The sequence below is a fragment of the Fopius arisanus genome, unplaced genomic scaffold (genome assembly GCF_000806365.1).
Source record: "Fopius arisanus strain USDA-PBARC FA_bdor unplaced genomic scaffold, ASM80636v1 scaffold00001, whole genome shotgun sequence".
Classification (NCBI taxonomy): domain Eukaryota; kingdom Metazoa; phylum Arthropoda; class Insecta; order Hymenoptera; family Braconidae; genus Fopius; species Fopius arisanus.
Window position 1 is genome coordinate 4,753,634 of NW_011887740.1, and position 25,848 is coordinate 4,779,481.

Sequence of the window (25,848 nt, forward strand, 5' to 3'; positions counted from 1 at the left end):
GAGTACCCAGTGATCGGATCGAATTTTTCCAATGAAACAACAGTTTTGCTTTATATACATAATTTTTATGTATTTAGATTGTACCCATTACACCGTAGTAACATCAACAATAATTTTTTTTTTCATTCTTATACAATTAAATAGAATTAAACTTTTTAATAATCGTATGATTAAGTGGGCAGGGTGTGCACCTAAGGCTTCATCATTATTTTTTTTTTGCTTCAGTGATTAATTGAAATGAAAGAATCAGTTCGATCTTCTCATCGGAATTTTTTTTAGTACGATTGAATTTCATGAGGAGATTTATTCACAATCGATCGAATCCTCTCCTTTCATCCCAATTAATGACCGATTCAATTTTTACGAGGTTGCATTCATCATATTTTCGTAACCACCTTTCTTTATTCTCTATCATTAAGACTATCTTTTTTTCTTTGTAAACGTGATCACAGTGTAAAAGCGCTTGGTGGTCCACTTCAAATATTTCATATTCAGAAATTGAATGATTCCATTATCCATTTGTCCAAAATATTGAATTGTCATCTTTCATGTCAGGCACTTGTCATTCTCAACAACCCAAAAATATGATGAACACGTGTGTTATGTAAAGGTATCTAAAAAGACTCGAGCAAGGTCACATTATGGAAATAAAATTAATCTACATGACAATTTCATAATTTTGCTTTGTAAATATTCATACAAATAACTCCTAAAATTCCTCGTTCAATGATCGTTACGCTTTCAAGTGCTGAATAAGTGATTTCAGATGATCCTGCTTTGAACAAAAATATATATAAATCTATATATTATATTAATTCCACCAAAGTGTTTCTCTCCTTTCAATTAAACTAATTCTGTGTCAAATTTGTTTTTTCAACGTTTTCTTGGAATGCGAGACAATAAATTACTTATTAATAAATAAAACTGTAATATTAAATATTTTACTCTCGATATACAGAATAATCATTAAATAACTACAACCATTTACAGCAGTGTTTGTGTATATAAGTGTCAGTATTTCATTTTTAATTTCTCTGTGACGCGATTAAATAGACTTCTTCATGTATATCATTTCTTCAATATATACGCGAAACACCCCGATTTTTGTTGTTTACTTATTCCACATTGTTCATTACTTCTTTAATACTCTTTTGTACAAATATTTATATATAAAATATTAATCGAAACTGAGACACCAGTGCAACCGATAGAATTTCTCATTTTTCACATCCCATCGCGTTTTAATTCTCATTCCTTCGACCATAAAATATTTTCTTTCTGCTAAGCCAATCAATTAATATCAATTCTTAAAGCTCCTCAGTTGCATTCACCCTTCAACTGCTGAATTTCAGTTTCTGCTTCTGATGCTATTCAATGACAATCTCTCATAAATATTATATTCTTTTGAATCTGATTCTTCCAGTGCAATTAAGGAATAGCTGATTGAAGTACTGACGCAGTCAAATCAAACTTGTGCCTCGAAGAATTGTTTTTTAGGTGAAGAGTACGGTGCTACTTCAAAGCTTTTTGCCAGCCTGTTCGCTAAGTTTCAATAATTTAATCCAGATTAATCTAATCAACCAGTCAAAGACACTCGATTGACATTATCTCATCAGGATATATTTAGTACTGTCCACTACCCCGTGGTTTCCTTCAACGTCTCTCTCGGAATATTTTCTGCTCCCTGCGCTGCCATCTATTCACTAATTGTTCAACATTTTTTTTTTTCATTTTAATTTTAAACTAATAGAGCTTGGAATATTTAAACTCTGTGAAGCCCTATTGGACGGATCATAAACGTGTGGTGACATATCACGATGGACGAGTTTCATGAATGTTGGCAATAATTAGTGATCCTCATTAAATCTTCATCTTCATAATAAAAAAAGGCACGGTTTTCTCCCTTGAAACGAGCCTCATCTCACCAATTATCTTTAATCTCTTCAATTAATTAATTTCCCGTTACTATTGATGACTCTTGCTCAGTAAATGCGAATTAAATTGATACAGATTGCAACACTGCTCCCCACAGATATTACACTTCCAGGGATTGCTCTCGCTGTGACAGCCCTTGTGCAAAAAATACAATGTTTGATCTGGAAATGTTATTCGACAATAGGTACACTGTAAACCACTGGAACGGGGATCCGGCCTCGTTGATGTCGGTGGCTCACCACGTGTGTGAGAATTTATCGTTGTTGTACCATTGTTGTGACTGTTTGTTGTGTTTGTTAGTTTGCGTCTCAAGTCATCGCGCAACAGAGATTTCAGTGGTGATACCTTTATGAGAGATGGAAGAGGATGATTGCTTGATGTTGCACCAGAATCCTCCATTCCATTGCTGTTTGGCTCTTGTTTTATTGGAATTAGGGATATTGATGGTGTTATTGCCTCTTCACTACCACCGCCACTCCTGAAATACGAGAGAATTATCCAATCAATTTTTCAAAAATTTAATTTTCATTTCATTTTCGATTTGATTAATTGAATTTTCTTTTTATTTCTCTCAAATAATTACCGATGAATAGTGCTATTGATAGGTAACTGATGATGACTACTGCTTGGTGCATTGCTGTTGCTGTCAGCACTCTGTGGACTGTTTGGACTATCTCCATTCAATGGTGCTGGACTGGGATTGCGTTGGCCAGCTGCCTGTTCTGGATACGGTATTGATATCTCCACGTGGGGTGTCAAGAAGTGCATCGGTGGTGTTGCATTGTCTGCCGAACGATTACCCGTGCTATCACCACTATCAGATAGAGGTGCTGAAGGCATCGCCTCGTTTGGTGAACAACTGCTCAACAGGGACGACGAGCTATTTGGTCCAGGATTATCTAAATCTATTCCATGCCTATTAAAAAAGTGTAGCCTCAAACATTTCATCGTAGCTGCTCTGTAATTGCACAGTGGACAGGACTTGACCATATCGTGCTGACCAACGTGCTCATTCTGAAAATGAGCTCTCATAGCAATTTGTCTTTGGAATCCACGATTGCATATTGGACAGTGATAAGGCAATGTTTTCGAGTGGGTTGTAAAGTGTTCAGCCAGATGATCCTTTCGGAAAAATCTCTTCTGACAAACACGACACTCGTACGGTTTGACGCCAGTGTGACGCATCTAAAAGTCAATAATACCCCATAAAAACGGGCAATCGTTACCGTAAAATTATTTAATTATGATAAAGCAATTAATGTACTTTGTGTCTACGCATGTTAGCTCCATTGGAGAATTTCATGTTGCAGACGTCGCACTCGAACATCTTTCTGTGTGAACGGTGTCCAGAGTGTCCCTCATCACCGTCCCCATCGTGTTCATTGCTCTCGATTCCTTCGACACTCTCACCACCCTCACCACCAGCCAGACACTGGTCTTGATGGGCGCAAAATGCTGCTTTATTTATGGTTTCGTAATTGTCACATCTTTCACATCTAAAAACAAATACCCTAAGGAGCATGAGATTTTCCTGCAAATTCTTTCATAAAAATATGTTTAACCAATAAACCTATGAAGGTCGCTCGCACGTGGACGTGTAATGGTGGAGGAATTCGAGCAATTAATTACCTATAAACTGGTACAGCTCCGTCACTACTGTCATAATTAGTGTTCAAAGCAGCCTCATTATCAGGATCCAAGCTCTCATCCTCCCGATTATTGGATGACTCCCCAGGTTCAGCTTGCGCGGAGGAATGTGAGTCTACCTCGTTTTCCCCGCTGCCTCCATCGACCCCATCTGACATTATACCAGGTCACTTTCCACTACCTCCGTTCCCTCATTTACCCTAAAAAAAGAACTCAGTCAATTATTCATGAACAAATCCCCCACCGGGAGAGTCATTTCGCAATCCACTGAATCCAAAGACAATTCCCAATTTATCACTCACTCAAAAATCGCTCACCCTGAGATATCCCAAAAAAATCAAGAGACTGAAAAATTTCAGTTTTCAAAACCCACAAAATAACAAAATTCCCAATAAATCCCGAGACCCAATTATCACCACGAGAGCCGTGAAATCAGTCTTTGTAAATTCTGAACGCATACTTGGAAGTATTTCGAAAGAGTGCCAGTGTTCCAAATGGGACGAATTCCATATCCCACCAGAAAGTATCCCAAGCACATCCCAATTACCCCAAATAACTGAACTCAAACCACATCTTCAAATGCCGCCCCTCCCCCCTCTGCCCCTGAAATTCCCAAAAAAAAATCCCTCAATATTTATAAATAAAACCAAAATAATCACCACCACAAACCACTGATTATTACCTCCTTCGTCTGTCACAACCCGCGAGTTTAACCTGTACGCGTATCTCACCAACTCCCCCCCGAAATAATAAAACGAATAAAACCCATGAAAAAGTCAGAGTTGAAATAAAAAAAAAAGGAGTGTTGAAAATGTTATTGGGAGAGCAAGGTGCAATTGGGTATACCTGAAGGGGGGTATTACCCAATCCTGCGAAGATTACGGCATAGAAACACCTGGTGGGTAAGATCGCAATGCCAGAGTGCACTGCACTTTGTCCCAGTTTTCGACTGAATCCGTCACAATGTGACGTAGGTTTTCGCGGCTTTTCCGCTGATACCACACACATTTTCATTGAATACAGATAACCATATTTTTCACTTGCCCCCCACCACCTTATTCTACTTACATCGATACGATGGGCCCATTAGATCCGGAGATTGATGGATTTGAAAAAAAAAAAAAAATGATAACACAATTTACACCACTACGATCCCACACGCATCCTTCACGTTATATTTTCCTTTTTCTCGCCTCTGTCCTCTCTCTTTTATCTCTCCCTTTTCTTTTAACTCCTTTTTTGTCTTTTTTTTTTCGCTTTCAAGTCGAAACTAGAGCCACGAGCGGAATTGCAACGCAAACTCGAAGGCTGAAATACAATCACTTCGCAGGGCTGACAACAGCTGACAATCTCAGGGGCACGTCAGGTGAACATATGATTTCTTTCATGATTTCACTTCGATTTTTCTGATTTTGGTATTTTTTTCGGGCCTTCGGTCTAGGGGGAGAGATGTGAAAGGGGTTTTTGGATTTATCTGTTTTTATATCTGAATTCATCTGGAAAATTAAAACGAAATTGACACACGTGAGTTGGTAACAGGTTCATTCGAGAATGTTGATAGATTGTCATGCCCTCACTGACGTGGGGTAGGTACTACTACTCCTAGGATCACGATGACCCCCTGAGCCCGGTCTGGCCTCTTTGGAGATCATTCAATGACAGTGCCATCATATCCAGTTATTTTTTATTTTTTTGTCGTGTTTAGGGGGCAATGATGTTTACAATTAATTTACGTGACGAGTAAAGTGAAGAGCAAGTGTTTTTGGAGCACTTTTGTTATCTCGGGGACGTGTTATCCGGGATTTTGTCGGTAAATATGAGAGATTGATTGGGGGAAGATTTCTTCCAGGTGTTTTTTGAATGCTGACGATTTACTGGAGGTTTTTTTTCAGGTATTTGTTTTTTGCGGAGATTTGATTTTATCGGTTTATATCGCCCGGGGTATACGATTTCAAGGATTTTTCTCTGATGTAGGTGTGGACAGGTGTTATAGTGAATTTTTTTTCTCGTCGACCTTGGGGGAGAGTTTTTGCAGAGGTTTTTCATGGGTTCACGGGTTTTTCACGATTTTTTGGGTGAAAACTGTGACGAGTGGACATAACCTTCTTTTGTGTGATCCTGAAGAAATACGTAACAAGTGTTTTGACAGAATTATATCCCAGCAATTTTTCTCTGGGTCATTTATTTAAAACTGAAATTAGTGAATGAAGTGAGAAGTTTCCAGTGTGTACGAAGTGTTGGGGTTTTTCTTGTGAGGGATTTTGGGAATTCCTGGAATTATCACGAGGACCCAGTGGATGTTAACAAAATTGAGGTAATTTTTCACATTATCTATTGCCTTTATAATTAATTCTTTTTATTTATAAACGACTCTTCACGTGATTCGGAGTAACGGAAGATATGACATGCAACAAGTGTTGAGTTCTATCTCCACGGGAAGGAGCCCCCACGAATCGATAAAAAAAATTCAACTAAACATTTAATTCTTACAGAACGACAACAAAAATCGAGATCAATTATCAATCACCGAATAAATTCTTCAATTTTTAACGTCCACAAATCCCAGACCCTGAGGAAAATTGCTCCATAAAAAAAAGATCCCCAAGTTTTTCACGATTCAATGATTATTCAATAACTATTCCACAATAATTTATTTAATCCCTCTAAAATCCGTTGATTTCCAGAAACAGCTGATTTCCCAGGATTCCATATGTGATGAATAATCGAATATTAAAATCCCGGAATAAATACCTCATCTGCCTCCCAAGAATCAATAATTAAATTTCTTTGGAGAGTAAACATTGATTTACTGTGTGAGACATGAGTTGGGCAAATGACATTTTAATAGTCTGTAATTGAATGAGTGGAAGGGGGAGGGTGAGGGGAGAGGGGGAGAAATGTGGGGGCGAGAAAACGGTGACAGTAGTTATGGTGGATGACATATTGGGCGTGTTTGCTTCCGAATACCTGTTGATCAACGAAATTAATATTTTATTTCCCTGTCGAACCGAAAATTTTCGCCAAACGCTTGTCACTATGGCGTTCAAGGGTAAGAGTAATTAATGGTTAATTGATGATGATTGTATTGTCCTTCCGGAGGTTATTATATTGATGAGTTCATTAGAGGATTCGTGGAGAGTAATATTTTTGGATTAGAGGTGTTTAATGGGATTTTTAATGATTTTTTTTTCAGGAAAAAACGATGGGAAAAGGTGAGGAAGGGGGGACAACTGAAGGAGGTGAATCCAGCACTTTTATAACTGGTACTTCGACGGAGGCGAGTAAAATGCTGGAAGCTGCACTGTTACAAATGGACGGCATTATTTCCGGTAAAAAATGTACCACATCTTTTTTTTTCTCTTTTTTTTTATTTTTAGATTTCTCGTGCGCGTGATTTTCTTTAATTTCGATAAACAGCTCGTTTACTTTTTAATCATCAATAGTCTGAAGAATTTTTGGGGATAATTTATTTTATAAACATTGCATTTATGATTTATGATATTGCATTAATTATGTGGTGGAGTAATAGGAGTGAGTTGTGTCGACTATTCGTGAGTTTTTCGGGAAATTCTCCGAAATCAGGGGAGATACTGGACATGTTATAGAGACCTTTTTTCTAGAGCTCGGTGAGTTCTACAAAAAAGGTCTTCACGAAAATTTCGTGACTCCCTTTTCTAATGGAATATTTTCGAAAAACCTGCAGATGGGTTGAGACACGTGTTATTTACTTGTTTTTCCCTACTCAATTTATGTTTTCTGTTTTTTTTTTTTGGCGAAGGGGCTTGTGTAGAAGGTGCAGAAACACCTACAGACTGGAAGGATTCGGTGAGAGAGGCAGCAAGAAATCTTGTGGCTGTCATCCAAAATTCTCCCGCACCGCCACCACCACCGGATGCTAATACATCAGATGTTCTATTGCAGTGGATGCAATCGGTAAGTTCAAACAAAAAGAGGATAGAGAAAAAATAGACGGAGAATTTTATTAGAAATTCTACGAGGGTTCCTGCGACACCAGTGCCCGGATGCCCTTTTCCCGAACTTCCGGCCCTATTGCACGTGTATTATCGGTAATCAATCTGCCAATCACGTTGCACTGTAATAAAACGCTTTCCGCTGTTAATTTTTTATCTCCACCGGCGGAATCGATATTTTTTACTGACTGTTTAATCAGGAAATGATGACACCCTAGAAATTGATAGTACGAATAAATGTCGGGCTATTTTCCATTTTTTTTCATTATAATTTACATTCACCCACTTCTCTACGATATTTCATTCCAACTCTGAAAGCCCTGACGATAATTATTTAATATGAAAATTGATTATCCCAGAAAGATTTGTCAATTATCAATTATTGGGATGAAATAAATAATTCATTAATAAATTTAAGAAATAAAAATAAAATTCAAAGATGAAAAATCCCCGGAATTTCCACGTCAAACAACACGTGAAAAACGTGAAATTATATATCCCCTGAATTAGTTCATTGATTCGGTCTTGAACGACTGCTCCAATTAATTTCCTCAATTTAATTGCGGTAATGAATTACCTCGAGTGCTGCGAACTCCATGAATTCCGTAATTGGATCACCAACATAAATGCAAACGAGTGAACAAGAGTTTCCGTCGAACCCCCGAGTTTTTTCCGCAGCTTCCATGGCAAAAGTTCAGGCCGAACGAGCAAGAATAACGAATTCGTCTGAGTAAATTCCCATCATACTGATTCGGCCCCGTAAGGAGAAGCATTTGGCGTCCCTCATGGGCTTTCTCGAGACGAACTTCCCCTGCCAGTGGCGATAAACTCATTTGAAGCTCACAGAAACAGTGTAACTATTTATAAGTGGCAGTCTCGAGGATTTTGTGGCTGTTTAAATTTAGATTTTGAGTCTGTGGGACACAGGGCGTTTGCCCAAGACATCTCTTCAAAGGCTCGACGTACATCAGACGTGTCGTCCCGGTTCATTTCGATTTTCATCAGACGATATTTCAAAAATACACTTTTTTAACTCGTTTTTTGTACTTGCGTAGTTTGAGGTGATTTATACCGGCTTTTGTCGAATAGGACCTTTTACTACTATCGTATTTCAGTTCGAGTGATACCCGAGTGATTCGATAATCATTTTATTGATCTATTATCGATACTCTATTGATTCATCAACGATCGATCCTTATTTTATTTTTTCTTCGGATTGTAGTCGATGGAGTGAGAACTATGTGGCCCCTCTGGGTGCAGTGAAGTGCAATTTCTTTGTTTGTTTTGGGGATTTTTTTTTCTGTGAAAAAGTGCTGTTTTTTTTATTAATTATAAACAAGTGCTGATGATGGAGGGAGTCTGGACGAATGGATGTGTCACGGAGAGACAGGATCTGGACCCCATCCTGGAGGAGGACGACAAGAGTCATCCAAAAGGTTGAACTAATGAATTCATTGTAAAAACAATAAATCAGGAAGGATTGATTCCGCGTTGTTAAAATTGGGATTATTTCAGCAATGAGTGGATCGGGGAAAATTGAAGGAAAATATTTCTTTGTTGAAGAGTCCGTACAATTCACTCATGGCAGAATATTTTCATATCCAATGAAGGATTCAGTTATTTTTAGATTTTGATGAGTCACTGGGTGACAATATATTGTTGAATATTGTCGGGATTTTTTGGTGACTGGATCTATGAATTTAGACTCAGATTCCTCGGATGCTACGTCTACTGTAAAACGTTGGGATTGTCGTTGGACTCCTTCGGAGGCGTACGACTCCGATGGGACATCCTCGACGTCTGAGCGAGGATACACTGAGGATTATCCTAGGGAAATGAGTGGAGATTTGCCTGCAGCCCCTAGGAATCACGAGGTCTGCAGATCACAAGGCTGTCTCTGCCAGGTCAATTTTTATTTTCAAATGCCTACCAAAGGGGTGAAAAATTGAATAAAAAAATTGGAAATAATAAATTTCCAGCGACTGAATCCATCTTTAATTTTGAATCTCTAGAATTGTTTACTGGGCTACGCTAGATCGATTGCCCTTCACCAGAGCATTCCAAATGTCTGCACAGGATCTTCTAATATTCATCACGTACCTTCCCATCCTCAGTTGACAGTTGGTCACTGCATCACACCAATTGGGTATTACAATTTCCCCGATGACCTCTATTCCGTAAATGTTTCAATAAATTGTATTGATAAAAAATTGATAGGGACTCGTGCGACTATCGAAATGCCAATCACCACTTGCAATCAGGAAAGAATCAGCCAAATATCAAGGATCAGGTGTACCGTGGTAACTCGAAGACATCTAGTACAGTGTCACTGTCACTGGACAGAAGACGCAGAAGACTGAGGAACAGAAATGACAGGGATCAGAGAGCCAGATCACAGAGCGATCTTCTTTACTGCGATCATGAGAGGTCGATGCTACCGCATTACTGCTCCCTCCAGCAATTTCAGTGTCATTATGGCAGTAATCCATACATGAATTACTACAATAATAATACCGAGGTATACGATCGAAATAATAAAATCGTCTGAACAATTAATAAATTATTTGTCGCTCTCACTACCCTGTACACCAATCATTCTCCAAAACTGCTAAAAGGATTTTAGATTTTAAAAAATATCTTCCGAAGTAAACGAGATAGCAAAATTTTTCTAGTAATCTTTTTTGTACAGCTAATGGAGAGCTGTAGAAAGGGTTATCACGAAATTTTTAGTATCTCCAACGGTTTCGGAGCTATTTCGAAAAATTCACCGTCTTTATCATTTTGGTTGAGAAATAATTCTCGAATTATTTCGATTTTTCATTTTTTGTGGTTTGTTTATCAGGAAAGATTGCGGAAACTTGAGAATGAAAGGGCAGGTTTACACATGGAAGTATCAGTATTATCTGAACAAGTCGATGCACAGTCTAGTAAAATTTTAGAACTCGAGAATATTCTTCAGGAGAAGAAAGATGCTATGCGACAAATGGAAGATGTTTTGCAAAAGGTAATAACAATAACAGACACCTCCATAGAACAACGATTTAATTATTAAGCTTTATCAACATTTTATTCACTTCCGAATGGATTTTTTCCTCTATTTACAGGAGGTATTATCTCGAAGTGCCCTAGAAACTCAAAAACTCGAGCTGCTAACATCCTTATCAGAAATGAAACTGCGACAAGCGAGTCTGGAGCATGAAAATGTCGCACTTCGTAGTGCAACATCAATATCAAACGTAAGAACAACAATAATCCAATAATTTAAATTGCGCCTTCAAATCGGGACAAAAAATGCGAGAGCAATGAATTAAATATGATTATGCGTAAGACTGACGAATTTATGATCGTTAAAGGGCGAAAAATTCAGCAGACACGCAGGGCAATATAGCAGCCTTCCAAGACCTCCGACATCAGTGAAAAAAGGCGTAGCCTTCGGTAAGGTTTCTCATCAAATATCGGGTGCTCAAACTACGGTACCACTTGCAGTCAGAGGAAATTCAGCCAGATGTTTATCTGCCCCGGCTCTAGGTTATTTCAATATGTCTAAGCACCTTGAGATTGTGCTTGGAATGACCCTTCCTTTATTTTTATTTGAAAATCTAAACTTGTGGAGCAATTCTCTAATCAAATGGACAAGTCTCAAAGGAAATAGATGAGTTATCGTGCAATATCTCTGAATCTAAGAGAAACATCAAAATTTATGTGCTCATCTTTTTTTTAGATCTCATTGCAATCTATAAAAAAGGTAATGAAAAGAATTTCGGTATCTCTCATGGATTCAGAGTTATTCCTCGAACGAGTGGAATTCTGGTTCTTTATATATTTATAAGTTTATTTCACTTAATCCTTTCAATTTCTTCATCAAATTCATTTCGTTGCATTTTTGCAGAAATACAGAGATAACACGTAATGACGAATTTCTCCTCCCTTGCTTGAGTCATGCATTATTGCGTAGAATTTTGCACGAATTTCTCAGTGAGACATGAATACCGGAATTCAGTGGAGGTTTGAGAGTAATTTATCGAAGAGGTATTGTTTTTTAGCTGAGGAGGAGAGAATCGTGATCTCTGAGCCATTAGCTCGTGCTGAAGTGCCTCCTCCGAAGCCTTTGAACGATTTATCAATGGAGGAAGTGGAGGAGTGGCTTACCAGACTAGGTCTAGAGGCTTATGCACCTGAGCTGAGGAGATGGGGTGCTACAGGCACTAAACTCCTCGATGCTACGGTCCATCAGATAGAGAAAGAACTGGATATTAAGAACAGTCTTCATAGAAAAAAGTTACTGTATGCTATAGAGTGCGAGAGGTGTCATGCAGTGGGATTTATCGGATCTGAAAAGGTATTTTTTGTAAATCATGAAAATGTTTTGTCTCCAAAATTGCAATATCAAAAGAAAAAAACAGTTCTTTTAAAAAAATTCGGGATAATATGAATACTGTTTTTAAATTTATAATGATGTTTTAATTATTGTTAGATGGACAATGGAGCAGTCCTTCGTTGGCTCGACGATGTTGGTCTACCGCAGCACAAGGAAGCTTTTCACAATGCCAAAGTAGACGGTCGTGTTCTTCACAGACTGACCACAGAGGATCTTCTCACTCTCGGTGTAACAGCTCAACTCCACGCAGCAAGTTTGCGTCGTGGTATCCAAGTGCTCCGTGAATTGAATTTTGAGTTTGATAATCTAGAGAGAAGATCGGTGAGTGGAAATGGAGCTGATGGGAGTAATGTAGCTTTGTGGACGAATCACAGGGTTATGGAGTGGTTGAGAGTCGTGGATCTGGCTGAGTATGCCCCCAATATGAGGGGATCAGGGGTACATGGGGGGCTCATTATTCATGAGGGAAGATTCACCTCTGAGTTACTCGCTACTCTGCTCAGCATTCCACCTGCCAAAACTCTGTTGAGGAGACATTTGACGACTCATTTCAATCAGATTCTGGGGAGAGAAGTTGTACAGCACAAGAGGGAGATGGAGACTACTCTTGGATTTGTTCCATTGACACTTACAGCTCGATTGAAGGTGAGTTTATTCTACCAATATATTGTTCATTGATTTACAACAATTTGTTATTCAATAGGCACCAAAGAAATCTCAATTCACTCTGAAGCGAAAGAAGAGCAAGAGTGAAATTGATTACGGAAATTTGGTGTGCCCCTTGGAAGCATCACCACCAGGTACACCATCGACACCCTCATCAACTCCAGGCAGCCCTAATCTCAATTCACCCACAATCTAACAATAATCATTCACGCCATTTGCCAGCTAGATGAATTTCATCTCGAACTAACTCTGTAAGTTATCTAACTCGACTAATTGCCATTAGGTGTTGCTCATTGGGATGAACTAAAAAGTTAAGCACAAAGTTTAAAAAAAAAAATACTTGAACATTCACATTTGGGACGACTGTGAACACTTTTGGCTCCTAGCTTCATGATTGGAGACAATAAAATGACAGAATATTGGTGTTTTTACATAAATAATCATTGTTTTTATTTCAGATTTGGAAATAATAGAGCACAGAAAAATCATTGGCTGCCTATGAGCGATATTTCAATACAATGAAGTGTAGATTAATGAAACAGCAGGAATTCTAATAATGTTCGATGCACAATAGGAGATTGTAGACTTTATTTAAAATTATGGGACCACACTATTGGCGAAATTGAATCAAATAGTCAGCTAGTGTTTCTTTTTTCAATGAAACTTTTTACATAATTATGAACTGAATCCACGGGATATGATAATCAGTTACCAGTATACATTATTCATTTCGTGTGTGACAATATTCAATAATGGATAGGCCAATGAGATTTGTTACACAATTCATTGCGTAAAATGTTTGACTAGAGTCGAATTCTTTTTATCTAAGAGTGTGTATTTTTAATACCTACGTACACATAAATTCATTGTACATGTTTATTGCGATCCTGAGTGCCTAAAAAAATCTATTTTACTTTACTGCATTCAACATTACATTTTTTTTATTCTTTGTATGCATTGTTTTGGGGATAAAGCCATGAGTTAATTGTTTTCATTTTCTCTTTGGAAGATCATGGAGATTTTATTTTTTTTTACGTCTGTTTTTATCCCACTGAGAGATGTAAAAATTCATTACTTTCATTTTATTTTCATCTATACATATTTAGCGAGGGGACTCTTGAGTCATCGTCAATCGAATGTATTAATCGCTTTCAAAATATATCGTTGGAGATTGTAAACACTGTCGGTGGTTTTGGTATCAGGCGTTTCATTTCCCATCGAAACTCCCTCCTTTGCCTTCCGATAATATATCAAATGAAATAACAACATGAAAAGGGATTTTCTCAGGATTACTTACTTCAAGATCAGGATTGTGTATATCTCGTTGAGAATGGCCTCAGCTACAATTGGAATTTGATTTGGATGAATTCCATAGGATAATTTGCGAATTCTAGCAACAGCTACTTCACAATTTCTCTGGCCAATCTACAGACAATTAATCGATCAATAACTATTAATTATTATTACAATTTAAATTACTGTGGGGTTTAATAACCGCTGGACTAACTTTGTTGGCGAGATTAATCAATATTTTCATCCGCTCCTGAGATATTTTTGATCCTTGGTAATAAGCCACGAGCCATCCGTACTTGGTTGTACATCTAATTATCCTCCATCGTTCTCTCATCATCCTTTCCACCTGAAATCATATCGTGTTAAAAAAATATTTGAAACACCGCGGGGTATTCGACGCGTGAGGCGTGACATCCGTCATGCGCAAAAGAGCAACAGGTTTATATCCCCTCTCTCATTTATGATGTTTTGTCAGTCACAACTCTCACAACAAACCTGTCAGGGCCTGTCAACTATACAACTGCTCCAAAAAGTAGGTATTCGAATAATAATCCGTCAGAAAAAAACAGGGAGTGGAAAGTGGGCGGTGAGCCGAAACGGATTTCTCATTGGTCATCCCATAAAACTGGATAAAACTCATTCTCATTTGTCAATTGGATATGTAAACACAACAGACTCAAATGGCGGGGCGGAGCGTGCGTTCGGTCTCGTTTTCTTCATTATACCGAAACAACAATTGTTCTTCGTGACCTATCAATTGCAAATGAGAATCCTGTGAATTGTTAAAATATCTCTTCTACTTATGAATTTTCATAAATAATAATCTGAGATATTAGGATCAGCAGTCAACCTTCAACAAGAATGGCATTCAACCTTTCGTCTATGAAAGTCGCCCTAAAAGCAATGGAGGACTCAAGAAATTCTAAAGAACTCGATATGGAAAAATTTTCCCTGGTTTTCTTCGACACCGAGACCACAGGACTGAAACCGACCTCTGAGATAATTCAAATAGCCGCTCGTTGTGGCGATAAACATTACAACGAGTACATAATTCCAGACGATGGTATTCCAAAGTTCATCACCGGACTGACAGGATTTTCCCTAGTCGAAGGCAGAATGTACAATCGTGAGGGTGAGCTTGTGAAGGCTGTGACAAAGGAATCAGCTGTTGGGAGCTTCATCCAGTACTTGAAGTCGATCGAAGGGGAAGTGATCCTGATCGCTCACAACTGCTTCCGGTTCGATGCCCCAATGCTCCTGACATTGCTCCACCAGAATGGAATGATGGAAGACTTCCAGAGAATTGTCAATGGATTCTCAGACACACTCCCCCTCTTCAAGGAGTTCCTGCCAGGTCGATGTGATCAGGGGAAGAATTACAAACTCGTTTCAATGGCTTCGGAATTTCTCGGGGATTGCTGTGGAGCACATGATGCCATGAACGACGTCATCATGATGCAAAATCTCGTCAATCATCCAAGGATCAACATCGAGGACTTTCGTTTCATCGAGAGCAGGAAAACAGTTGGGGAACTGCTGGCGGGTATTGGGAGTCGATTGAAAGGGGTCGATATGCAGAGGGAGTACCGAAAACTGAAGGCTGAGGGGAGAATTGGAATGAGTGACGACTTGATTGAGAGATTAGTCTCTTCTGGAATTGGAATGCAGGACTTGAGAGGAACTTTGAGAACTGGTGGGGCTGAGGCTGTACATCAGCTTCTCGATGAGAAGCTGAAGAAATCTATTCGATGAATCGAACGGTTTTTACAAAATTATTGCCCTTTATCTCTTCGTTGTTTATACGTTGCAATTTAAAATGTAAATTACAAATTAATTAATTTCTATTGCTGTACAATAGTTCTGTTGATGAAATAAAAAGTTTATGTGGAAAAAAAAATTTTTCGACTGACGTGTGCTTTATTAATCTCAATTATCAAAGTTTCTGTTTATTTTGTAAAGAGAATAAATCTTATTTTTATTATTTATGGTGATTTTGATGGAATATAAAAAAAATATATATTTATATGATATTTATACAATAAAAATTGATAAGAAATAAGAATTTTATCAGTATTTGGATAATTTCTGGAACATTACCGATAAATCGATTTTTGCATAACGTTCAAGAATAAATTAGAAATTCTTCGGAATTGGTAACGCACTCATAACTCTTCAAACACAAAATATAAAATAGAAATGATAGAATTAAATGAAAATGCGCAATAAACAGGAAATATTAAAATAAGGACAAGTCGAAATTTGATGTCTTCAGGTCTGGATTACACACCGATATCACTTTAATTATTATTAATTGATAATTAAGTCGGTGATTACTACCGATTATTAGTGCTGATTCGTTATAAAATAACTCACCTGATCGATGATGAAATAATTTCTGTCATCGCTGAACTCGATCATCTCGTCCAGGTACTTGGTCCAGTGTTTGGAAGAATTCACTGCAGTCAGCGTCGGTTGCAGACTAAACCACATCTGTGTATTAATATCTCTGTCAATTCTGAATAACGTTTTCCCTCCGTTGGGATATCGATTGAAACGTGGAGAATGCTTGGGGTTCGTTATCTGTAAAGCTCGATCGGGTCGGTGATAAATATAGAAGACTCGTCATAATTAATGGCAACAGTGTGCAAGAGGTCAATATCAATCAATTAGAGAGAGCACTTCTTTTTCATTACGATCTCCAATTTCATCATCGGTCTTCATTAGTCTAATTCCCGTATTTCTACCTTCTCAGGGTATTTCGATCCTGCGATATCGAAATTATTATCAATCGAATACCGCCAGAGAGAATTATATAAAGCTTTCAAATATTATGAAATGAAAAATTAATTGTACTTTATGCAATTTTATCTAGAAATCTGGAAAAGGCAGTAATTAATCGATCGATGCGCTCGACAAATCGCTGGAATCGGTACGAGTGAAATCGGCAGTCATTTATTTTGTTTAAAAATTGTGAACACGAAATTAAATATAAAAAATGAAAAAATCTTGGTATTTATCTATCAATGTGAATATTCACGACGATTTGAGCATGATCGGTAGTCAGAATCGATGGATTCGTATTAAAAATTGATTGGGAATTATTTATGCAATAAATTATGGGGGTGAGAAGGCTGTAAATAATATTAATTGGTTAAAAGCACATGTCGCAGGTTGAACTCAATCAAACTCCATCCGAAGAACTGACATTGCGATCACGTGGGTATAAATTACTGCGAAAATTAGGAGAGGGTTCATTTGCAAAGGTAATTAATCGATCGATCACCCGTGGATTAATAATTCCAAGGGGATGACCCTTCTCAGGTGTTTCTGGCAGAGTACACCCCAGAGAATGAACCCGAGCAGATAAGTCCCCTAGCTTGTAAAATCGTGGACACGTCCAAGGCACCCAAGGATTTTGTTAAAAAATTTCTACCACGAGAGCTGGATATCCTAGCGAAGTTAAATCATCCTCACGTCGTCCACGTGCACAGCATATTCCAGAGACGCTGCAGGTACTTCATCTTCATGAGATTTGCGGAGAATGGAGATCTTCTCGATTTCACGTTGAAGAATGGAGCCGTCGACGAAGACCAAGCCCGCGTTTGGTTCAGACAATTAGCTCTAGGTACGTAATTTCCAGTTAACAATTTTATTTGATAATTGATTCTTTAGATTATTCAATAATTGAAGGACTCCAGTACCTCCATGAGATGGAGATAGCTCACAGGGACATCAAATGCGAGAATGTCCTTCTGACGGCCAACAATAACGTCAAGTTAACTGATTTTGGTTTTGCACGTTATGTAATTGATCCGAGGGGTAAAAAAGTTCTGAGTGATACATTCTGCGGTTCCCTGATGTACGCTGCACCGGAGATTCTTCGTGGAGCTCCGTACAATCCCAAAGCTGCTGACACGTGGTCCCTTGGGGTGATCCTCTACATAATCCTCAACAAGGCCATGCCCTTTGACGAGCCAAATTTAAAAAAATTGTACGAAATCCAGATGAATCGCAAGTGGAAATTTCGGAAAAAAGTTGCTGACAGTCTCAGTGAGCAAGTTAAGAAGCTGGTGATGAATCTGTTGGAGCCAGAAGTCGCGAAACGATGGAGTGTTGATCAGATTATTCACAGCAGCTGGATTGCCATGGATCCCAGATTAGTCGTTATGACACCAGCTGAACAGGCAGCTCTCAACAATGCCATCGAGGAACGAAAGAAAAATGAGGAGAAACTCAGAAAACAATCGGTACAATGAAATTTCAACTTTATTTTTAGGGAATTAATACCGATTTCGTTCTATTTCGGATCAATACTTTCATTTTCTCTCAGTTATATAGAGACGATCATCATCCACAAAGAAGAGAGTCACGAGGTGAAGACTCCAAGGGCGAAGACGTCAAAGTTCTTGCAGATTCTGGAAAAAAAGTAATGATCAGATTTTCTGTGAATGGAGGAATTGCGCTAGAAAAAAATAAAAAAATCAATAACTTTCCATTGAGTATAGATTTAAAGTTTAAATAATTTATTTCTCTTTGGATGGCAGACCCTGAGTACTTCCGCTATTGATAACAGAAATCTTCCACGAGCTTCAGGTCTCAATCGTCTGGGAAGTATTAGCGAGTAATTTCTGGAGTTTCTTGAATTTCCTTTTTAATTATTTATTCTTGTTCCTGCGAACACGTCAATCGCTGGGGTATACTCTCGTTGCCGGTTGGACTCAGGTATTTTGGAATAAAATATCCCGCGGTGGAGTATTACACTGAGAAAAAAAATTATTTTTGCCAAGAATATTTTCTTGTGGTTATTAAATATTCTTGGTTAAAGAAATTTTTTTTTTCAGTGTAGAACGATTGTAATTAATTTATTTTTTATAGATAATCATCCAGGGTTTACTACAGCTTTTAATTGCCCAGTTGGCAGTCCCATGGATCCTGTTAGAAAGTCTTCAATTGGAAATTGAACGATGAAAACCTCATGCCCTGATTTATTCTCCTAATTTCCACATCTTTTTAAATATTAAAGATAATTAACAGCACCTTGGAATTGAGTATGTACAATAATAAATATGATTGTCAAGAGTGTACGAATTAATTTGCCTCGGAAATAGTAGATAAATCTATCAGTTCCATTAATTATATCACATCCTGCCAGGCATCACCGAAAGCTGACGCATATCGTCCCTACAGTTCCAATAATTCAATCAATTAATTACTAATTACTTAAATAATAATGCGACTGATGCTCTCGGATGCTCCTTTCTAGTGATATGAGTTATCGAAATTATTAATCTGTCGTCTCCTTGTTCTAGTTAATTTCAATATGGGAAAATTGATTAAATCAGAGAAGATAATTGACTCGCGACTGCCGCGAATCTTTATCGCATCCTGTCAGGAAGGATCGAAAACCGGCAGTGAAGATGATATTGCATCCTCATTAGCCTAGGAGATAGAAAAGCTCTTCCGGTCTCTCGTCAGCTTTAAATAAAAACTTTTTCATTTGAAATTGTTTGTCAGTCGTTTGAATGCGTATGCCGTCGCGATAAAATTAGCACAATGAAGGCATTGTTGTGAGTTTAATTTACTGTCATCTCGCTGATTATTTTCTAGTTACTTCAATTTTTATTTTCATTCTTTGTTTAGAGTATTGTTGGCGATATTGTCGTTATCCTCGACATCGCATTTGCATGGCAAGCGACGAAATATTCCGAATGACTTGTCTTGGTTGTTCTCGTTGGAGGAAGCTGAGGGATCTGAAAATGAAGTGGACAATACGGAAAATGATATTGTTGAACACAAAAAGGCGAAAGTTTGTAAGTCCGACGAATGTCGCGCAATAGCTAGTGCATTCCACGAGACGATAGACGAATCTGTCAATCCGTGTGAGAATTTTTATGATTTCGCTTGTGGTGGATGGGCAGCTAAGGATCCTATTCCAAAATATGAGGCATCGTGGAGCAGATTCTCGCATTTTCAATCGATGGTGGAGAGTCGAATTAGAGGTAATCGATTTATGATAATGTTGTAATAATGTTGCAGTTGAATTTTCATGATGAATGAAATCAAATGTTGAATTACGACAATTTGATGTCCTCCAGAGCTACTGGAGGATGACTCCGATGATGAGATCAACGAGATTCTTCCCATTCGACAGGCGAAGAAGTGGTACCGTTCCTGCATGGACACAAGTTAGTATTTGTAATATTTATGATTAATGGAGGGATTAATTTTGGTGATGGTGCAGAGGCTCGTGAGGCTAGAGGACTGAAGCCTATCGAGTCATTCGTCATGGAGAATGGTGGATGGCCAATGATCATGGATGCCGAGGAATGGCATGATGATGACATGTCCTGGCAAGAAGTTGAGGATTTCTACGCACATTTAACAGGGGACTACACATTTTGGCAAATAGACCCAATCTCCATGCCAGGTCAAGACCCCGATAAAGGATTGCTCGTAAGATGTGTCTTTGAAATTGTTTTCAAGTGGATGACAATCACATAATTACCTAACTTATGAATTTGCCATCAGTTCTTCCAGCCATCATTGCCATTGAGTGAGATGCTTCCTTCGAAATACAGAAACTACACTGGAGATGACTATGAAATATATCAACATCTGGTAAAAGCTGTGGCTAGACTGTTTATTGAACACACACGTGCTGATGTTTCTGAAGAACAGCTGCAGAAGGACGTCGAGGGGATCATAAAGCTGGAGAAGGCTATCTACATGGTATTTTATTCTCTATCAACTATGTTCAACAATTAATTAATCAGAAATATTCGAATGGTGTGTCTTGAAGAGTCTGTGATTTGTTAATTAACTGAAATTCAGGCAGGCAAGCCAGAAAGTCCCCTTGATATACTGGAAGAACTTTTCGAGGATGATGACCTCGAGGAGACCGATCTCGAGACCTTCGTCGAGTGGTGGCATAATCGCACACAATCTATTAAAGATCCGCAGGCAAATGTAATTATTACCGATAAGATATAAAATTTTTTACTCCCAGTCATTGATTCATTGGGATTCAGGTCGATTGGTGGAAAATTCTTCAACGATTATTCGATCTTGCAAATGTCAAAGTCAATGGCAGCGTTCCCGTTGGCATGGCGTCCTTGCGGTATTATCGTCGGCTGCCAAAAATTCTGGAGTCAGTGGACAAACGAACGATCGGTAAAAGAATCATCTTCAGCTTTTGCGCGATAATTGAATGTTTGTTTATTAAATATTTTATTTGTTTCTGTAGTGAATTATATTCACTGGAAATTCGTGAGTCGAACGCTGCCATATACGACTGATGAGGTAACTGACGGGTTCTTTGAACTCGTCAAGGAAGAATATGGCGTGCAGGAACGACCGCCTCGGTAATTATCACCGAACAATACTGATAACATTATTATGAAGATTATTGTTGTTATGATATTGTAAAAAAAGGACAGAGTGAATTCTTTTTTTTTTATTTCAAGTTGGAAGGAATGTGTGCAAGCAGTGAAGATGACAGATGCGACTGGACTATTATTCATCGCTAAATACACCAAAGAAAATTCTCACAAGGCTGTAATTATTTGACTATTTTGACTATTATTTTCAGTGCAACGTCAATGCGGTGGAAATGAAATAATGAATAAATTATTCAGGTCCTCAGGATGATGAAGAACATCCAGAAAGAATTAAAATGTCAGATCGAGAGCTCCAATTGGCTGTCCGAACAAGGAAAGAAACAAGCCATTGAAAAAGTTAATACGATGCAAACAATGGTGGGATTCCCAGATTGGTACAAGAATGAAACAGCTGTTATGAATCATTACAAAGGGGTGCGGTGACACCATGAACTAAAAAATCTATTTACAATAATTCAATGATGGATTAAACAATTATACTGTTGTATTATTTTTCATCCGCAGCTGACGATTGGAAATGAATATTTGGACAATGTATTGAGCTATATGAGGTACGAAAAGAGGTTAGCAATTCGTGCGTTCGGTGGATACAAAGGAAATGAGGCGTAAGAAAATTTATGAAAATTTGACGTTAATTGTAAATTATTGTTCAGTACATGCAGTGATATTTCAGATGGATGATGGACCCCGTGACTGTTAACGCAGCATATGCCATGGATATAAATATAATGGGTGAGCTCACGTGAAATTCCATAATAATTCAGATTCTCAGACTCATTGGTAATATTTACAAATGATATCAAAATTTCCAGTGGTTCCGGCAGTTGATTTCCAGCCGCCGCTTTTCGGCGAGAAAGTCCCCAAGTGAGTAATTATGAATTATCAACAAAAGAAAACATTTTACCAGTAAATTTGTCTGTTCTCTGATAGTTACGTCAATTATGCCACCGCTGGAGTGGTAATTGGTCACGAGATGGGTCACGGTTTGGATTACGCTGGTGCGTACATGACATCTTAATGAACCGGGCTAATTAATAATCAAGGTTGATTTGAGTTTATTTGTTTTGTAAAGGGCTACGTGTGAACGGCACGCATTATGCTTTTGTGGCTGAAAACTTTTACAAGCAAGCTAAATGCTTCATCGATCAGTTCGATGAATTCTACGGAGGACAAACCTTCGCACCTCCAGATAGTGACGAGAGTCCGGAGACCAGGGGGCAGCGAACTGTCCAGGAAAATATCGCCGACACCACCGGAATCGAAGCTGTTTATCGAGCGTACAGGAGAATGCAGAAGAACAAAAGACAACGTGAAGAACTGAAGCTTCCAGGGTTCGAAAAATACACCGACGAGCAAATGTTCTTCATATCTTTCGCTGGGGTTTGTATTGATTATTCGAGTAATGATAATAATCTATTCTGCAATTAGCAACAAAATCACCAGCAAGTGGTAAAATTAATAACCCGATTGTACTGTGTCCTGCGCACAGTGGGAATAATTCCGAACCTGATGGAGATAACCAAATTTTTGTTAAAATCTTTTTTCTGCAGCTAATTCAGAGCTGCAAAAAATGTTATAACAAAAATTTCGATATCTTCTTTATTTCTGGAGATATTCAGAAAAAATTGAGTCAAGAGTTGAGTCAACTCAGTTCTCTTCGTTAAAACACTTTGATATTGAAAGATTCTTTGATTTTTCGGGGTTTCAATTGACAATCATAAAAAATGATGGATTAAAATTGTTCTCGTAGTTGTGGTGCGAGGTATCAACTCCACAGTATCACAAAAGGGAGGATGTATTGAGTGATTCTCACAGCCCAGGGAAATACCGAGTTCTGGGTTCAATTTCGAATACTCACGAATTCGGAAAGATTTTCAACTGTCCTGCAGGCAGTCCTATGAATCCTGACGACAAGTGCAGTGTTTGGATAAAAGAGGATGCAGTACACAAAAAGAAAGTCTCGAATGATAGAAACCCGAAGAGACGTCATCGGTTCGAACACAGGAATTGGTGAACCAGATGAAAAACCTATGCGATTACCGTATCTACACGGAAAATTATATACGTAACACATATCACAGAATATATATGTATTTCCCAACGCAATGTGTGTTTAACGCAAAAATGTAACTCAAATATAATGTAATTGAAATAAAAATGAATGTTATGTAATTATCAAAATTATTTAGTGGGAAATTAATCACTATTTCATGGGAGATTGTTAAAGAGAATGAAATGTCAATATCAAATAAAGTTTAAATCGATTTTCTTACTTCTATGATCTGACCAGAGCCTCCATGGTTGAATCACTAGATCCTGACGATGCGGTATCGAATAACTGAATCAATTGATCGGCTATCGATCGATTGCAGGCAGCGATCACCTTGGGCTGCATGAGATCAAGTTCTCCTCCTATTTCACATTCAAATTTTAATATTAATAATTTTAATATACATTATCTGATTATACAGAATTAACGAGAAATCAGAGATTAATTTCGAATAAAATAAAATTAAAATAATTTAGAGCGGTCTCCGACGGTGGTCTAAGTTTTATTCAATAATAATATTAACCCTGAAAATATTCCAAAGAATTGAAATATTTTAAGCTGTAATGTTTGGACGCAATAATTTTTTCAATTGAAAAAATATTTTTTGTTGGGATTTTTCAAGGTAATTATTCGATTTGTCGTTTTTCATACGTAATCGTGTACATCACCTGAAATATCAATAATTACACCACCCGCCTCTTCCAAGATGACTTTAGCAGCCGCTACGTCCCATGCAGAAACACTTTCCACGTGATAAGCTTCAATTGCTCCCATTGCAATATAACAGAGCATTAGTGCAGCCGTTCCTATCACTCGCAAGCTGAAAAAATGATAAATTCCTCAATGTACACAACTTCGATTCAATTTATCGATCATTACCTCTATTTACCCTCTAGTACTTTGAATAACTGCATCCATCCTCCTGTAAACACTGGGTCTATAATTCTTATCCTTAGCAATCCAGGGCTCCATGCCAACGAGGCATTTAGATAAATCTACGAAATTTATACACTTTTACTCATTTTTGCTTCCTAACAATTTTTTATTCTACTATTACGAAAGAAAAATTGATAATAATGAAAATAAATCGTCAACAATCAGTGGCTGCGCTATTTAAAAAGAAAAATTGTGGTGTCAAATGGGAATGGATTTCTATTCTATTTTCGGTGTGGAGAGTATTAATATTAATTTTTGGAGAGACTCTCCTGGAATAATGAGTGCATGCCTTGTTTTGTCGATGTTCTCAGTCGTTTCCCATTCACCCAGGATCCCTTTCCTTTTCGCCCAGTGAATAATTGCTTTGTGATGGGATTATAAATAATCCCGAATTCAATGATTTTCTTCACAGAAAAGGCAACGCAGATTCCAATGTTTGGGAAACAGTGGACGAAGTTGGTGGTTCCATCGATTGGATCTATTATCCACGTTGGAGCTTCTGTAAATTCTGGAATAGTGTTGGCCTTTGCGGTTTCTTCTTCTCCAATGAATCTAGAATATTTCACGAATTCCATGGATTTTGTCATTTATTTTGAGCTTGACGTTAAAAAACGAAAATTATTAATTATTATTATTAAAATTGAATTTAATCGAGAATATTGGAATTTCAGTTATGATTACGTCACTGAAAATTCAGGAAATTTCCAAGAGTGAAACGAATCCATAAAAACGAGATTTTATGAATCATTCTCTCCACAATCCTCTGAAGGACTGAATATTCATGTGCATTCTTGGTACAAAACAAAACTAGTCGTCAACGGGAGTTTAAATACTCCTCTCAGTTTGCAATTCAACAATTCAGTCATAATCCCGTCTGGACATTAGCATAATGATTCAATCCAACATCCGTGGACGTCACCCCGAACTCACCGATGGCCCGGAAATTTTCTATTTAAATTATTAACAATCATCTCCTCAACCTTCCGATCATATTCAGTGACCAGGTCGACTCCATCATCGTCTTTCTGCTCCACCAATTTTTCAGATTCGAAAACTTCGACGATTAACTGAAATAAATAAACAACAACAATAATTCAGAATGACTTTCAAATTCACTTTTCAAATATTGAATAAATAATGAACAATAATCGACCTTTCCAGCTGCTAAAACCAATCGTTCAGCTTCTTCGTAGCACTCGTTTATCTCGGATTCACTAGACATTTCGGTATCGAATGAATCTATTGACTGATGAGTCCGGGAATGAGAAGATGATGAAATACTCGTCTGAAGTCCTTGAAAAATCGCATGCGACACCGCGTAGTTTCCATTTATCTCATAATTCCACCCCCACTCTCGAGGAATTGATCTCCCGGAAATATTCCAATGAATAGCCCCTCAAAAAATTGATAATTCAAAATACATCTCACCTCTCAGTAAATAAAAAGACCAAAAAGAATTTAAAAAAGGAAAAATTGACGCCCATTTACCGATCTTGGCACTCAGTGCAATTCAAATAACGATTGAGTCATGTTTACGATCTCAAGATATTTCAATGACACTTTCTCATGACCCAA

General features: G+C 37.8%; 6 protein-coding genes across 15 annotated transcripts; 3 read left to right on the forward strand and 3 right to left on the reverse strand.

Annotated features, from left to right (window-relative positions):
• Positions 1 to 265: 265 nt before the first annotated feature.
• On the reverse strand, positions 266 to 4,826 carry LOC105264256 (zinc finger protein Helios). 3 transcript variants are annotated; one of them, XM_011301021.1, is made up of 5 exons: positions 4,651 to 4,826; positions 3,565 to 3,782; positions 3,200 to 3,431; positions 2,519 to 3,120; positions 266 to 2,413 (listed from the first exon to the last, which is right to left on the reverse strand). In XM_011301021.1, exons 2-5 carry the CDS (start codon positions 3,738 to 3,740, stop codon positions 1,966 to 1,968), a joined length of 1,458 nt encoding a protein of 485 aa, XP_011299323.1. In that variant the 5' UTR covers positions 3,741 to 3,782; positions 4,651 to 4,826; the 3' UTR covers positions 266 to 1,965. The 3 variants fall into 3 exon arrangements, with proteins under 3 accessions (XP_011299323.1, XP_011299314.1, XP_011299332.1); XM_011301012.1 differs by lacking the exon at positions 4,651 to 4,826 and adding an exon at positions 4,429 to 4,638; XM_011301030.1 differs by lacking the exon at positions 4,651 to 4,826 and adding an exon at positions 4,265 to 4,422.
• Positions 4,827 to 5,188: 362 nt separating this feature from the next.
• On the forward strand, positions 5,189 to 13,779 carry Liprin-beta (liprin-beta). Of its 6 annotated transcripts, none has more exons than XR_891973.1 (11): positions 5,189 to 5,392; positions 5,475 to 5,896; positions 6,776 to 6,920; positions 7,361 to 7,515; positions 10,396 to 10,557; positions 10,658 to 10,789; positions 10,907 to 11,081; positions 11,597 to 11,892; positions 12,028 to 12,576; positions 12,635 to 12,848; positions 13,056 to 13,779. XR_891973.1 is itself a non-coding variant. In XM_011301058.1 (11 exons), exons 1-11 carry the CDS (start codon positions 8,899 to 8,901, stop codon positions 13,097 to 13,099), a joined length of 2,181 nt encoding a protein of 726 aa, XP_011299360.1. In that variant the 5' UTR covers positions 8,211 to 8,898; the 3' UTR covers positions 13,100 to 13,779. The 6 variants fall into 6 exon arrangements, 1 of the variants encoding a protein (XP_011299360.1); XR_891976.1 differs by having other exon boundaries at positions 5,190 to 5,392; positions 6,776 to 6,911; XR_891971.1 differs by lacking the exons at positions 5,189 to 5,392; positions 5,475 to 5,896; positions 6,776 to 6,920; positions 7,361 to 7,515 and adding exons at positions 8,211 to 8,989; positions 9,258 to 9,457; positions 9,566 to 9,699; positions 9,771 to 10,071.
• Positions 13,130 to 16,452, reverse strand: LOC105264272 (uncharacterized). Its single transcript, XM_011301043.1, has 4 exons — positions 16,264 to 16,452; positions 14,105 to 14,236; positions 13,895 to 14,022; positions 13,130 to 13,833 (listed from the first exon to the last, which is right to left on the reverse strand). Exons 1-4 carry the CDS (start codon positions 16,378 to 16,380, stop codon positions 13,749 to 13,751), a joined length of 462 nt encoding a protein of 153 aa, XP_011299345.1. The 5' UTR covers positions 16,381 to 16,452; the 3' UTR covers positions 13,130 to 13,748.
• Positions 16,453 to 16,842: 390 nt separating this feature from the next.
• On the forward strand, positions 16,843 to 19,252 carry LOC105264311 (testis-specific serine/threonine-protein kinase 1). Of its 2 annotated transcripts, XR_891982.1 has the most exons (6): positions 16,843 to 17,153; positions 17,212 to 17,515; positions 17,581 to 18,137; positions 18,221 to 18,316; positions 18,435 to 18,612; positions 18,766 to 19,252. XR_891982.1 is itself a non-coding variant. In XM_011301123.1 (5 exons), exons 1-5 carry the CDS (start codon positions 17,052 to 17,054, stop codon positions 18,513 to 18,515), a joined length of 1,140 nt encoding a protein of 379 aa, XP_011299425.1. In that variant the 5' UTR covers positions 16,843 to 17,051; the 3' UTR covers positions 18,516 to 18,678. The 2 variants fall into 2 exon arrangements, 1 of the variants encoding a protein (XP_011299425.1); XM_011301123.1 differs by lacking the exon at positions 18,766 to 19,252 and having other exon boundaries at positions 18,435 to 18,678.
• LOC105264301 (inositol monophosphatase 2) lies at positions 18,139 to 25,834 on the reverse strand. 2 transcript variants are annotated; one of them, XM_011301107.1, is made up of 8 exons: positions 25,762 to 25,834; positions 25,427 to 25,668; positions 25,204 to 25,340; positions 24,563 to 24,825; positions 24,227 to 24,332; positions 24,006 to 24,157; positions 23,561 to 23,699; positions 18,139 to 18,305 (listed from the first exon to the last, which is right to left on the reverse strand). In XM_011301107.1, exons 2-7 carry the CDS (start codon positions 25,493 to 25,495, stop codon positions 23,563 to 23,565), a joined length of 864 nt encoding a protein of 287 aa, XP_011299409.1. In that variant the 5' UTR covers positions 25,496 to 25,668; positions 25,762 to 25,834; the 3' UTR covers positions 18,139 to 18,305; positions 23,561 to 23,562. The 2 variants fall into 2 exon arrangements, with proteins under 2 accessions (XP_011299409.1, XP_011299400.1); XM_011301098.1 differs by having other exon boundaries at positions 25,427 to 25,787.
• Positions 19,349 to 23,468, forward strand: LOC105264296 (membrane metallo-endopeptidase-like 1). Its single transcript, XM_011301087.1, has 16 exons — positions 19,349 to 19,457; positions 19,531 to 19,889; positions 19,986 to 20,075; positions 20,132 to 20,343; positions 20,419 to 20,619; positions 20,722 to 20,856; positions 20,919 to 21,060; positions 21,134 to 21,251; positions 21,354 to 21,444; positions 21,525 to 21,701; positions 21,792 to 21,892; positions 21,961 to 22,019; positions 22,100 to 22,151; positions 22,218 to 22,285; positions 22,360 to 22,667; positions 23,038 to 23,468. The coding sequence occupies exons 1-16, from the start codon at positions 19,444 to 19,446 to the stop codon at positions 23,299 to 23,301; spliced, it is 2,391 nt and encodes a 796-aa protein (XP_011299389.1). The 5' UTR covers positions 19,349 to 19,443; the 3' UTR covers positions 23,302 to 23,468.
• Positions 25,835 to 25,848: the final 14 nt, after the last annotated feature.